General features: G+C 38.9%; 1 protein-coding gene across 1 annotated transcript in view; it reads right to left on the bottom strand.

Moving 5' to 3' along the window:
• Positions 1-4,337: 4,337 nt before the first annotated feature.
• The window catches only part of ehd4 (EH domain containing 4), a 32,321-nt gene continuing 21,652 nt past the window's right edge, over positions 4,338-15,006 (bottom strand). The window contains 2 exon segments of the mRNA NM_001102972.3: positions 4,338-8,712; positions 9,971-10,135. Of these exon segments, the coding sequence (NP_001096442.2) occupies positions 8,176-8,712; positions 9,971-10,135 (702 nt within the window). The 3' untranslated portion in view covers positions 4,338-8,175.

Genomic DNA, 15,006 nt, shown 5'->3' with positions numbered 1-15,006 from the left:
TAAGAATAAGAAAAAGCGGAAGAATAAGCTGAGGTCGAAGAACAGTAAGTTGGGTTTTTCAACCCAACATAATAATCTAGTGCTCCAGAAGGTAGCATCTGAGTTTTTTTATTAGAGAGATTGAGTGAGTGTTCCCTACAGAGGAATTCATGGATAGAGTTCCAGTATATACCTGTATATATATATATAGTGCTTTAACACTGAACAAATATTGACTAATAGCATAAAAGGTGTAAAACATGGAAGCTGGTGGGAGAGTGATGGGTGTCTGTTTTTATAGGATAGAGAAAGGCAGTTGATTGGAGTGGGGATTTGGGGTGGTGCTTACTTTTGCCCAATGATTGGTATCTATCTATCATCTATCTTTCTATATCCTAGAAATATTTTTTTATGAAAATGGTTTATTTAGATCAAAACCCTTACACGTAACCCCTTTTTTGGCTGTAAAACAGACAATGACTAGCTAGAATGGCTATAGAGCATGGGGTACACTTTACTCTAACACACAGGATGGGCCTTTGATATGTGGAAGGATCAAGGGTAAGGTAGTGGAACTACAACTTACTTATGCTGTGTGCAAAAATATAAGAAATAAAGGATGCTTGCAGCAAACTCAAACAGAACTGGTTTTATTCACTTGATCCACAGGGATAGGCAATAATACAAATGCAGATGCACAGCAGATGGATTGGCAGGTTAAATGCAGAGCAAGCAGAGTAAAGATGAACCACTGTGAAGAGCAGGGCCGGGTGGGGGTAGGCAGAAGAGGCAGCTGCCTAGGGCGCAACGATTGGGGGGCACCAGACAGGAGCCTCTCTTGCCTACCCCTAGTCTGTACTCCATTGCGTTTCGAATCGTAACCCCCCCCCCCCGAAAACTGCGCATGCGTGCCAAATCGCACGGGGGGGGGGTGCAATGCGCAGGTGCAGGGGCGAGGTGGCCGACTGGGTTGCCTAGGGCGCCCCTGGTAAAGAGTAGCAACTCACAGCTACCTCTCCTGGTTGGAGCAAAAAAGCTGCTCTATCTATTTCTGTTCTGACTCACTTTCCTTGAAAGTGCTATAACAAAAGATATCCTGCACATACTACATCCTTGTTCACGAGGTCCGTGCTCCCCGACTTTTCTAGAAATGATGTTGTCTCGAGGGCTGAACACTTCTGGGCCATGCGGATCCAATGCTTCCTGGAGCACATCCACACGGATCCACTGCTGCACGCCAAAAAAGAAGATCCACCGCTAACATTGTATTAAAGTCTGGCAGGAAGTGGTGAAAACCCATGGGCCAATAATACAGAAATATGTAAATAGGAAAATTAGATACATGGGCTTCTACTTCTGGAAGCAGATTCTTGATTCTTCTTCATTTTTATTGGTTGGTGAACCTTTAAATAGATTCCTATATTTGCCTATTATTAAGTGCCAAGAGGGCACAAAACGCAGATGCTTTATTGACATGTTGTTTAAATAAATTCTTTTTTACTTGACCTGTTTGTTAGAGTGCATGCCTTTTTCTTATCTTTACATTAATGAGTTAGCTTACAAAATTATCTGGACCTGGATATGAATGCATGGCATGTCACAAAGAATGCCAGGACTTTGCTGTAAATGCTTTCTCAGCATTGGCAAAAAAATGCTTAACTGTTGTGGTTGAACCGCTAGAACAGATTTCATTTCCTGGATTTCAGATTTCAACACCCAGACTATTCATGGTAACTAAAATACAATGGTGTACATACCTTTATAGCAATAAGCACATAGGCACTCCATGTACTCTTCAATCTGTGGTAAAGGTACCTGAATAACAGGGTGCAGAGAGAGAGAGAGAAAAAGAGAGAGAGAACTGTTTTATGGGCAAGTAAAGCCACCACCATGGTAACCTTGGAAGCAAGGTTCAGTAAAAAAAATTCAGTAAAGTAAAAAAAAAGCAACTACCTGTACTTTTCAACTGAGCACTATGCTGCCATATTCAGTATTTTTCAGCTGTCTTGACCATTTGATTGCTCAGTAGAGTAATACTAGAAATCAGTTCATGCTCATTCATTGGAAATCAGAGCATGCTCAGCAGAGTAACATTGGAGATCAGAGAATGCTCAGTGGAGTAACACTGGAAATCAGTCTGTGCTCAGCGGAGTAACACTGGAAATCAGTTCATGCTCAATGGAGTAACATTGGAAATCAGTTCATGCTTATTGAAGTAGCATTGGAAATTAGACCATGCTCACCAGAGTAATGTTGGAAATCAGTCTATGCTCAGCAGAGTAACATTGCAAATCAGTCCATGCACATCAAAGTGACATTGGAAATCGGACCATGCTCAGTGGAGTAACACTGGAAATCGGACCATGCTCAGTGGAGTAGTATTGGAAATTAGATCATGCTCACCAGAGTAATGTTGGAAATCAGAGCATGCTCACCAGAGTAATGTTGGAAATCAGAGCATGCTCACCAGAGTAATGTTGGAAATCAGAGCATGCTCACCAGAGTAATGTTGGAAATCAGAGCATGCTCACCAGAGTAATGTTGGAAATCAGAGCATGCTCACCAGAGTAATGTTGGAAATCAGAGCATGCTGACAAGACATTTTGTTGTTTTAATTGGTGTCTTTTGTGCTGCACTGCATTGGGCAAATATTATTTGCTGTGCTCTTGTATGGTAACATTCATATATTGCTACTCCTTTTGGTTCAGGCCTTTAGTGACCCCAAGTGGATGAAAACTGGCTTACAGTGGCAAGCTGTATGGTTGGAATTCTCTTTCATATTAATACCTGCAGCCAGATGAGTGTCAGCTGAGACACCAAATGAGAAAAAATGCAAGGGGCTTTTACTCTGGATAGTACTGTGCTTCATATGGCAGTGTAACCTATCATAACAAGTCTCCCCTCTTCCTCCAAAACTAAAGCTAATACAGATGAAGTTGTTCTTTATTTTTTTTTCTATTTATTGGATATCTAGTTCAGGACTGAATGACTACGTTTGCTATTTATTATTTTTATCATTTAGCCTTTGGCTATATGGTCTTGAATGGGATGTTCTTTAGTTGTATTACATACCTTTGTTTTGTTTGTCCTGCTTAAGAAAATAAATGCAGTTGTTTAGTAGTAAGACATTGCATCTCCAAAACAACATATTTCAACTGAACAAGCTGCTCGGATGAGTAGTAAAATGTCTAAAATGATTACTTAACAAGTCCAGTTGCTTTAGATTTATTTATACTAGATAACAGATTTGGTTCTCACTAGACAGTAGACAGGTTAATTTATTTATATTTACAGGCCCAAAAGCTCATATTTACCTGCATAAATAACAATCCTGGCAGTTGCAGTTGACAGGTTGTAAAATAACCTAGGGGGTGTCACAGATTGACAGGAACAGAAAGTCCCACAAGTTGCCCTCAGTCCGGAGCATATAAAGCATTATATTGTACTTAATTGTCTTTTCATTTTATTAAACATCAAATCTAGGTGCAAATCTTGGTGTTTAAAGCAAACAAAAAAAAAAGTTACAACATCTTACATGGAAAAATACAAAACAAACTCTTTTTAGAGTGGGTTGGGAACATCTAAGTGCCTCTCCCAAACAGCCATTTCGAATCCAGCACGGTCCTACACAGGCTGCACTCGATTCCAGGCACAAACCAGAGATGTCTGCACTCTGGAACGGAGCACTGAGGCCTGCTGCTATTTGTGCAAACCCAGGCACAGCGTGCAAAGTGAAAAAAAAACAATTTTCTTTAAATATAAAAGAATGATTTCATTTTTTTCTCAGTAATAATAAAACAGTACCCTATAAGTGATCCCAATTAAGATATAATGAATCCGTATTGGAGGCAAAACCATTCTGTTAGGTCTATTTAATGTTTAAATGATTTGTAGACTTGAAGAAGGAAAGGTAATAACTAAGTAAGCTTTATCAGAAAGGTCTATGTAAAAACAGCCATAAGCACTCATAGAAACGCTGCACTGAGTCCTCTATCAAAAGAAAAACAGGATTTCTTGTCTCCTTTTTTGGCAACATGTTCTTCATTATCAGACTTCCTCTCTTTTAGGGCTCCTTCAGGTTTGGAGCTTGAGTCCACTCAGTTCTTTCCTCTCTCCCTTCTCCTGCTCCCCCCTCCCTTAGGAATGTGTGATCTGAGCTTCCAACGGCTATAACTGCAGCAGGAAGCTACCAAGACCAAGCTAAAATGGCCGCTGCTATCAGAGAGAGCTTCTAGGCCACTTTACTCAGGTATGGCAAAGCTTTCTGCATTTCTACAAGGCCAGTAATTGTTTAACTTTCTTATTTTTTCCTACTAACAAGTATACAAGTTTCGTATTTTCAATTAAAAAGTCAGAACTGTTAATGAAATAGGCTTATTTATTAAATCATATTGCAAGTCATAAGAACATGAATGTTAAAAATAAATCTACATTTTATATTATATTCAAGAACTGGATTCAGTAGAATCATACATTTATATACAGCATTTGGTTGAGATTAGTTCTAAAGGAATATTTTGCAGGTACAAAACATAATATATACACACACTGAGGGACATTCGTCAATGTTAATTCATAAAATGTCACAGTGTTTTTAGAAATAAAAATATTCATTAAGCCTAGCATACTCATTTGTGATTTTCATTAAATATAAACATTTTTCCAAAGGATTCTTGAATACTTTTTGAACCAGTAAGTGAAGCCGCGGGAATACAAATGGCAGCAGCCACTTCAGTATCCCCTCAGTGTTGTAAACAGAAATATTCCCTTTACTATTCCCTGTAATTATATGCAATAAATTCTAATTGAAAACAGCAGTTTGGGGGGATATTTAGTTTGAACCTTTTCTGTAAATGTTCTAAACCAGATAAGATAATGTATACACCACGTTAGGGAGTGGGTACAGTGTAGAAAATGGTTTTTCTTTTAAAAAAATTGATGTATATTTATGTATATTTATGGTAGTGACAAAATAGAACCGGGCATGGTTTTAAATGAACCATTTACAAAAGTAATTGTTATTATTGCTAACATTTGGGACTTTTTAACAAAAATCGCTAATTTTTCTTTAAATTTTCAAATGAATTCGGCAGTCACTTGAAGTTGGGTCCTGCCCTGTCCTAGTGGAGGAGGGAGTCACAAACCCCTGTCTCTACTTTCAGCAGTGGGTGACAGCGCCAGTACTGCACGTGCTCCATTTGTATAACACATATCATATTGCCAGCCAATACAATTCATGCTATGCTAATGAGTGAGAAGAAAGCACCACTCTCACTGCACATATATGGCAGCCCCCTCATATAGGTAATGTAAAGTCTCCAGCAAACACTTTTATGGCAAAATTATAAATAGCATGCAAACACAATGTTATGATGGATGTAAAAAGGTTTAATGTCTGGTGTCAGTATCTCTTTTAGGGACTTGTTGAACAAATAAGGTGTACATCCCCTTAAGAGTAAGAACCCATGAATCGTTTGTGTCACCCGTGATAGATCTCTACTTTTGCATTGCTCCATTTTCTGAAGTTGCCTGCAGGAGGAAACTTTACGCGACGGATAACCGAAGCGATGCTTTCCATTGGTGACTCCTATTGTTGCTGGTGGAAAGCCATCTTAGTGCGGTTAGTCTCCCGCGATCTATCGCTGGTGACTAACTCGCTCCGTGGGTTCTAACCCTTAAGGCTCATATTGTTAGATAACAGGTATGTAATAGAAAAAGAGAATAAATACAAACACAAAGGCAATGTAAATCAGTGCAACACTAGTGGGGGAAAAAACACTTCTGAAAGATTTTCTTCAGATTTGTCTTACGAACAGATGGTTCCTACAGCTACCAAGCTGGTGCCATGGGCAGAGTTCAACCCTATGGTTCACAGTACTGTTCCAGAGGCAAGTGAGTAATCAGATGACATGGATTCACCAACTTTGCTTTTATAAAAAAAAAAAAAAAAAAAGAGAGAGATAGCAGAAAAAGCAACTGCAGCCACTTCACTACTATTGGAACAGAACAGGAATGCATTGTCCATTAGCACCACCAGAAATGATGCAGTACAAATGAGAGTTTCATAGATATCCTGCTTTATTCAGTAGCATCTGCAGAAAAGGATTAGCTGACAGAAAGCACAGAGTTATATAGTAGTCTTTTGTTACTGCTACAAACAACTCGATCATGCTGTGAGTTCTAGATACAGGAGTATGTGATCAGAAAATTGTTGGCTGAGGGAGCTTGTGTGGCGAGTTCCCTGGTCTAATAAGCGGATTCCCCTGTTACACGTTGGTGGTTTCTACACACAAGTCAATAATAAGTTAACAGTTTGAAATAGCTCACAGCATGACTGGAGTTGTGTGCATAAGATAAACAAATATTAGGCTGAGGGAGTATTTAAATACCATAAAACTCAAACATTGTAAGAAAAATATACTTGCAAATCAGATTATTAAACGGTCACTATAATTTGTGTGAATGTTTATAGCTAGGGCAGTTCCCTTTCATACGGACAGAGAATCCTAAAACCTATAGAGCTTTATTTCTTAAGTTTGGATTCCAAGATATTGTGGACTACTACTCCAAAGGATATGAAACAGAGTTAGAGAGAATGGTTGATAAATCAATTAACATATAATTCTTATATTATTATAGATAGATAACACATATATAAAAGATTTATTTGTGAGCTCCTTATCCAACTTTTTTTCCATGGAAACAACTCACTTATAATGTATGTATGGAAAAAGGTTCAAAAGTAAATAAAGATTTTCAGGTTTTTCCCACAAAAATACACATATCACCAAATTGCTTCAAAAACTTTGCACCATGACAGAAATAAAGGCTACAGTGTGTCTTGTTACCCCCTCTGCCCTGACAGCCTGGGCACTGGTTTTCTAATGGCTGCCGGATGTGCTGTTCGGGAGGAATTTTCGGGTCCTGCTCTACTGTCTGAAAGACAACTGCAGTCTGTAACTAATAAACGTTTCTGTTTGTTTCAAGGCCAACCAAAAGCACTTAAAAGCAGCATAGCCAGTGGCCATTAGAACATTAGTATGAATGGCTGTAAGAGCAAAGGGGGCAACAGGAAATATATAATTTCTTAAACGGTGCAATTTTTTAATTGGCCATATTTTTATTTTTGTGTGGAGAAGCCAAAAATTATTTTTGACTTTAGAACTCTAGAACTTTTAAGTTCCTAACCCTTTAAAAGATGCTTGTCAAATCCAGTCTTGTGTTGTAGCAAAGGTAGAATTAAGCTTTGCATTGCTCCCGCACTGCGCTCTTGCACTGCATGCCCTCAATAATACTCAGTTCTACCATCTTCTGAATTTACAAAAGCATTGTTTTCTTTCTAAAACTAATATATTTACATGTATGTCTAAAAACACAATTTCATTGAGTAAAAGGCACATACAGAGTCACTGTATTAAACTGACTTTAAAATAACATAACTATAGAGATCAAATGAATAACCTGCCCTCAGGTTGGGTGAGATGAAGTTACTGTACTTCTGGAATACATAGAAATCATAAAAACCTTATTTCTGGTCCCCATCCCAGTCACCATACATATGATTAGTATGTATTTTGGTTTTGCGTAGCTTGAAAAAGCAGTGCCAGTCATAAGGTCAGACAATGTATAAAAAAGGGAATGCCTTGGGTCCTTTTACATTTGTTACCTGCCTTCGCTACCTGTGATGCCTCACCATCATAGTCTGGATGCCAAGATAACCAGTATACACATGATGGTAATGCTCTGGATGTGAATGCCAGGAAAAATTGCAATGTGCTCTGTCTTGACAAGACTTGCTATAGAGAGCTTGGCACTCAGCTAGTCAGGAATGACAGTGCAGGATACACAAGTACACTGAAAACAGCAGAATCTGTGGGACAACAGGTAAATCATATTACAGATTCTCTAAGTTTTCAACTGGACCCAAATAGTTTAGATCATGCCCAGCAATGCATATATTTATATACACATATATATGTGTGTGTTTTGATGCAGAGAAATTCATGACATTCAGCAAGTGGGCAAAAAATAATTTGTTAGAAAACAATTAGGTGCTATTTTAGGGTATGTGCTAGTATTAAGTCTATACAGACAGTGTTAAAAAAACTGTAGGGAACAATTTACATTGATTGGGCTCTCTGGCTATGAAAGACAACAAGATAGACACAGCCCATTCCTTGCCCACAGGTAAGCTGTTCACTCAGCATCGAGCCGGGGTTTCCTTTGAGATGGAGGAACAAGGTGTGAGGGGAGGTCATTGGGCAATTCATACCCCTCTAACTTTATTTTAATAAGGTGCTTTGCCAAAGCAAACTCTTCATCATCCAACATGCCATCTTTATCATTATCTGCCAGCTTCCAGATCTTCCCTAGGACACTGTTTGGCAGCTTTGAATTTACCATCTCTTTCTTGGCACTGACCCCAGAGATCTTGCCATTGATTGGAGATAGTGTATAGAATAGCTCATCATAGACTGGCTTGTCTTTTGCCACCACCCACTCCTCATCTTCAGCACCTTCGCCTGCTCCTTCACCATACCCTTGACCAAAGGGACCTTCCATGGTACCCTCAAAAGCTCCTCCGTGCACCATTTGAGTTGGCATGTTGCATTCTTCTTCACGTATCATGCTCATCAAAGGAGCAATTTTATTAGCTAACATGTTGTCAACAGATTCGATCAGCTTTGGCTTCATTGTGTGGAATTTGGAAAAGTCATACATCTCCAGTTGTTGCTGTAAATAAAAAAAAAACAATTTATAAAAATGATAATGGAGATCCCTCTACATATAAAGCATGTGACTGATACTTATATGTAGCCACTTACAGAAATCTATACATTAATCCCAAAATCAGGATTATGGATTCACTTTGCTCTAAACCAGTAATCCGCAACCAGTAGCTTGGGGGCAACATGTTGCTCTCCAAGCTCCCCTTGGATGTTGCTCTCAGTGCCCCCAAACCGGGTAGTTACTTTTGAATTTCTGACTTGGGGGGAAGTTTTGGTTGAATAAAAACAGGATTTACTATCAAATAAAGCCCCTGTAAGATGATAGTGTGCATAAAGGCTGCCTAATAGCCAATCTTAGCCCTTATTTGGCACCTCCATGAACTTTTATGATGCTTGTGTTGCTCTCCAAGTTTTTTTACATTTGACTTTGGCTCACAAAAGGTTGGGGACCCCTGCTCTAAACTAAGCAGTGGAAGCTAACTGTGAAGCAATGAGAGAGGGGACCAAGCAATGGCAAGACTGGCAAAGCATAGCCCAACAAGTGTCAGGAGTAGGAAAACTAACATAACCAATGACAGAACTTACTTAGGTAATGCCTTACTTGGGCCTTTAAATTTGTTTAAATTCTTTAAATTTGTTTGTAGGTTAATTACAAAAATTATTTGGGTGCAAATAAGAAAAAGGAGCATTAGAGAAATAGAAAAAAAAAGCATGAGAAGACCCTTGCTGTTGGTATGGTTTGAAATTTGTGTTAAAAAAATTGGTGTTGAAAAGGCCTTGTGGCTCTATTGAAGAAGCTTGGATGCAGGACAACACTAAAGGTTACCATACGCGGAAACATCCTCTAATTTGACGAGGTAGCCACAATATGCCCACCTTGAGGTGGGTGATATCAAATCGATCCAATCTTTTAAGCCGTGGGGCAAATTATTAAATCCCATTGATGGGGGCCAAGGCCACATCAACAAGCTAATGTGTTCCTTGTTCCATTGGGATTTTTAGGCCAGCTCAATTGACATCTGCCTGATTTTTGGCCGCATACTGGTCAGGTACGCCCATCTGAGGGCCGTCAGCTGCTTTTATCAGTCCATGTATGGTCATCTTAACATGCAGGACAACACTGTGCTAGGGAACTAAAGATATAATTTGGGTCACATTTGTGCCAATATAAAACACACTGCTGCACCCTGAAAATAAAAGAGACAATTAACTAAAATTTGCACTGAACAGATAAACCACAAACTGAGATTTAAAGACAGTACCTGCATTTTTTTAACATCAGGGAAATCTCCAGGTGAAATCTGATGCTCCCTCTGAAGCTGAATATAAATTTCTGGCAGTCTACTAATCAGCTCTTTCTTCTTGGTATCCTTTCCGAATACTGCTGGCATCTCTTTCTTAAGGTGACTTATAATATAGGCATGTACCTGCAAGTAAGCACATCATGAGTTTCTGTCAACTCACCAATATCTGAGAAATAAGTAAAGGGTCCACATATGCCAGGGAATCCACCTGTATGTCTCTGTAGCTGTGATAAAAATGACAAAGAATTTTCTGCTGTGCCAGCCCCATAATGTGATATCCTAGGCATGGCACTTATTATGTTTAAATACCCTATTTCCATCATATCTTGATCATGTTCATTATGGTAACACTGGGTTAAAGCCTAGCAGAGAACAGAAGCTTAGGCTACGTAGGCTAGAACAGAACGTGTTCATTGTTTCGTTGTATCAAATTGCTGCTACTTTATATTTCAGCCACAAGTATCTGCTATGAAATGAAGAAAACCTTGAGGGTAAAGTTTTTTTCTTTCATTTAGTTTTTGCTTCAAGCTGTTTAGAAATATAAATATTTGACTTGTTATGATGCATATGCTGCAAGATTGCTCTCTTCCACATGACATGTAATTTGCTACCTCATGGCTGCCTCTCTTTAACACATGTGATGAAGGTTCTGGCCATTTATAAAAGCCATTCAAAGCGCAAGAAGGCTGCTGAATGACACCCAATCTCATGAGCAATTGTCCTGTGAGTCAGAGAAGAAGTTTCAGTTACCAGGTAGAAGCAGCTCACTCCCACTTGGAGAATGACCTTATAATGATAATGTTACAGTTGTCCCTGAGTACATTCAGGCAAGCAAAGACAAACATTATTCTATGATGGCCAGCAGAGGGCACTGTATGAAAGCATAAAATCTAAGATGAACACTTTAAGCCTGCTACGTAGACGCTTATACACAAATAACTACACCTTTCCTTATTAATTTTGTTCTGTAGCTGTTGCAGAACTACAGTCATTACTTTGGAAGCAGTGGATTGCTTGGAACCAAGGTTCAGCAGGTTACAGACAGCATGGCTTGTTCTTTAGGATTTATTAAGAAAAGGGTTTTTTTTTTTGTCAGATTTTGCAAGTTATTGCCTGGTTACACCCCTTTCATAATGTTATGGTGCTTGTTGACCCCTTGTTTAATTTTCCATCATGCCTGCACCATTTTTTATGTTGGAGGATATATACACAAACTCTTTCAGGACATTACGCCAGTGTCCACACGCCCACGTCAATGTTACAATAGTCAGAATCTGTGTTTGCGGAAACTCCTACAGTCTGCGACCCTTTAAAATTCTTACAGAATGCAAAAAATACTAGGATAACAAATACTGGGCCTCAAGTAACACAGCCTATTCACCTCAGACAACAATACAAGCAAATGTTATTCTAATGGCGCTTCAGAATTATTAGTGATATTTGTTTGTGTTTTACATTCCTGTAACTTGAATGACTGTGTGTGTATAGGATCACAGCTGTGCTTTAGCTATTCGGTATCTTTGATACTTCAATGTTCCCCTTGGATTGAAAGACTGAAGCAAGCGTCATGTGCCCAGATGCCTCAATAATGTGCCCTTATCTATGTTCCACTCAGCCTGGCTCACACATCTTGGCTCAGGAATGTTATCACTGATCAGTCATGAGTTCCAGTTCCTATCAGTCACTGTTATTTCTGCTCACAGTGTAAAAGCTGCAGAGCCTTAAAGTGATACTGACACAAAAACACTATACTTCAAAATATTAATGTACATTAAAGTAACCTACAGGTCATGCTGATCATTTTTCACTGATAGGGCTGCTTTTGTAATTAATTAAGGGCAATGTACTGTAGGTACTGCAAGTAACTTAAAAGCATAGGGCATGAAAAGACACAGTCACTTTTTAAAAAACAATTTCTAGTTTAAATGGAAATTGCCAATTTCCTGGTGCATTTGCATGGGCCACTATGTGCTTTATGTGGGGCACTGCAGGGCTACAAGGGCAGATGCAAGCTTATCAACAGTCACAGGTTAATCTCTGTCCCTGAACACCCCCTGTGTCTCATACAAGCAAATCTGCTCTCATTCTCTGTACCAAGGTGCCTGATACAGGTTTTCCTAGGTCAGAGGGTCCCTGATAGAATCTTTACATTTTAAGTGCAACATAACTAGAACATGAATCAACAAAAGTATTCCACTGTAGCTCAACAATTGGTCAGGGTTTGCCTCACCTCTAACAAGTTTACACACACACATTTAATATTAATATTACTGTTTCACCAATGTTTATATATAAATGTATAGAAACACTGGTGAAACTGTCTCCCTGGTATGACAGATAAAGCATATGTCACAGACTGCATCAGGATGTTAAATGATTAGGACTGTGTGTCTGTGTCAGCTATGAGGGTACCTTCACAAATAAGTTCAAGGCTAAATGTATTGTACAGATGCTACCTTGGCATGTGGGGTATTTGCCCTTCTATACAGTCAGTCAGATTTTAGCAATGCATTCTCCTTTAATGACGCAAAAATCAATTCATCTGCGTAAAGCTGGTTTATCTTCATTAGATATGCCGAGTCTGGGGATTTATTTATGGCAACCAGTTTCGTAGAAGGCAGCAAAGAAATCTCATTAGTGGCCAACAGTAGAAAATGATTTCCTGGGACAGTTAAAGCAGAGCTGTAACCAAATATAGTGCAAAGGGAGGTAGCCAATGCAAAGCTCCGTCCAAAGAGAACTTGAAAGTGGAAAGGCTTAATTTTGTACACGGCCCCAATAAACTCTGCTGACCCCACTCTGGGCACTAAAAGACTACCACACAGCTGGACAGTGTTGGACACAACAGGGAAAACATCTTTCTGGAACAGATTCTGAACGCTGTACTCCAATAGCATGGATGCTGTTACAGGATAGCTTTCAGGGATGCACCAAATCTACTCTTGAGATCTGGCCAAACCCCAAATCTGCCATGAAGGATATGGCAGAATCCCAACCCAAATCAAAACGCTAAATTGCATACGCAAATTAGAACAAGGAAGTAATAAAAGAACAGCATGTGGGAAAAAAATTGTGACCAAAAGTCACAGGATTTTAAGGGTTTGGATTCAGTTAAGCCAGGCACTTGAATCAAGCCCCATCGAAATCCTGCTCATTGAGGGAGTTGGTGCATCCCTAAAGGCTTTGGAAAACATGCCTCACACAGACCCATACAAATTGCAGACTTGGCCCTTTCCATACCAAGTTGGCAGTGTATTGGCCCAATTATTGCCCAACCGATATCTGGCAAACCTTAGCCATATTTCTCTCTGCACCTTAAAGAATCTAGTCATGAAAGGACCATAACAGAATGCTAAATGATCGAATCATACCAACTTAGCCCACTGTGCTAATGGTCAATTAGCATAAAAATTGACCTTACCAAATGAGTGGATTTTTAAATGTATGGGCTCCTTAAGAATGCAGTGGGGCCATGCTCAGGCCAAACTACACTGCCAGAGAGCTTACTGCATTCTCCAGCCAATGTTCATATCACCCCTTTTTGGCCCAATGTGTTGGTGGAGAACTTAAATAAAGATAGACCTTGCCAAAGGAGCAGATCCTTTAAATAAAAAATGCAGGGAGCATATTTCCATAACAATCTACCTTACAAAAATGATTTATTGAGAAAAAGAAACTAGCTTTATTTTTATCACTACCACTGCAATAGGGCATATATCCACTAGGTGGCAGTGTACAGAAGGCAAGATGTACTGTCAGGAGGCAAATTATCAGAGACCAAAAGTCCACCATCCATAACTCACTAAAGTGCTAAGCAGATTTGACTTCACAGAAGGCCCAAGGGAACACACCCATAAACACTTGGTTCTATAAAAAAAATCCTTGTATCTAAATGACATGCCAAAGGGGAACTAGCGGTGTCTATTTATTAAAAGTCCAGGAAAACCTAAATTACCAGTAACATCCTGTTGCTGGACAATTTCAGACATGCTGGCAGTATCTGTAATGTTCCACAAAGCTGTACTGTAAAGTCTGAAACACAATCCTAATTACCGTACTGGGCGTTTGCTCAACCTTTTAGATTGTAAGCTCTTTTGTAATGATTATTGGTTGCTTTGTATGTAATTCTGCATGTTCAGTGTATAAACCCATTTATTGTACAGGACTGCAGAATGTTTGCACTTTATAAATACATGTTATTAATAATAATAACTATAACTCTGCAAATGCATTGGATAGAACAGCAAATGAAATGACAAATAGCATCCCCTTAAAAACCAGAAGATTTATGCCATTTTATTGCTGCATGAAAAGACTGATGGTATCCATAGGCAGCAAAGCCTGCACTAATTACTCACTTTACTCATCCACCTCAGTTTGTGTTCATATAAGGAATAATGTGCCACCTACTATTAAATGTAAAGATATTAGGAGGGGTCCCATCACCAAAGGAAAGTAGAAGGTTGCCCAAGGTATACACCCATTCTAAAATGATATAGAATGATCAGTGACAATTAACCTATGCAACCTCTATTAAAGGACAATTTCACCCAATAACTGATTTTTGCATGATGTGTAACAATGTGAAATTCTAAAGTTATTTCTAAATTGAATTGCAATTTAAATTCTAATCCTGACTCTTGAAACAATGTAAAAGAAGCCAGCTGATTAGCAGACCTAGAGGTTTTACAAATGTATATTGGCTAGTTGTTTAGAATTACATATTCTTTCCTTATGCACAAACAGTTCTTGCATATACATCTCCTTTAACATACAGTAAATAATAGATGCAATAGAGTTAATATCCTGTTTGCCTAATTTTATTTCCGCATTTTATAGGTCAGCCAGAAATATAATTAACTCCTGCACATCAAATATATACAACACTCATGCAGGGTGTATGATTAAAGGAAGAGTCACTTCCCTAAGTAAAGGACGGCACATATTTATCGCCCCGGCAGAAAGGTCCTTTCCCTTTGCTCAGTGTGACACTT

Source organism: Xenopus tropicalis, chromosome 8, assembly GCF_000004195.4.
Source record: "Xenopus tropicalis strain Nigerian chromosome 8, UCB_Xtro_10.0, whole genome shotgun sequence".
In the NCBI taxonomy this organism is placed as follows: Eukaryota; Metazoa; Chordata; class Amphibia; order Anura; family Pipidae; genus Xenopus; species Xenopus tropicalis.
Note: the sequence above shows the minus strand (reverse complement) of the source record. Positions and strands in the feature narration are given on the sequence as shown.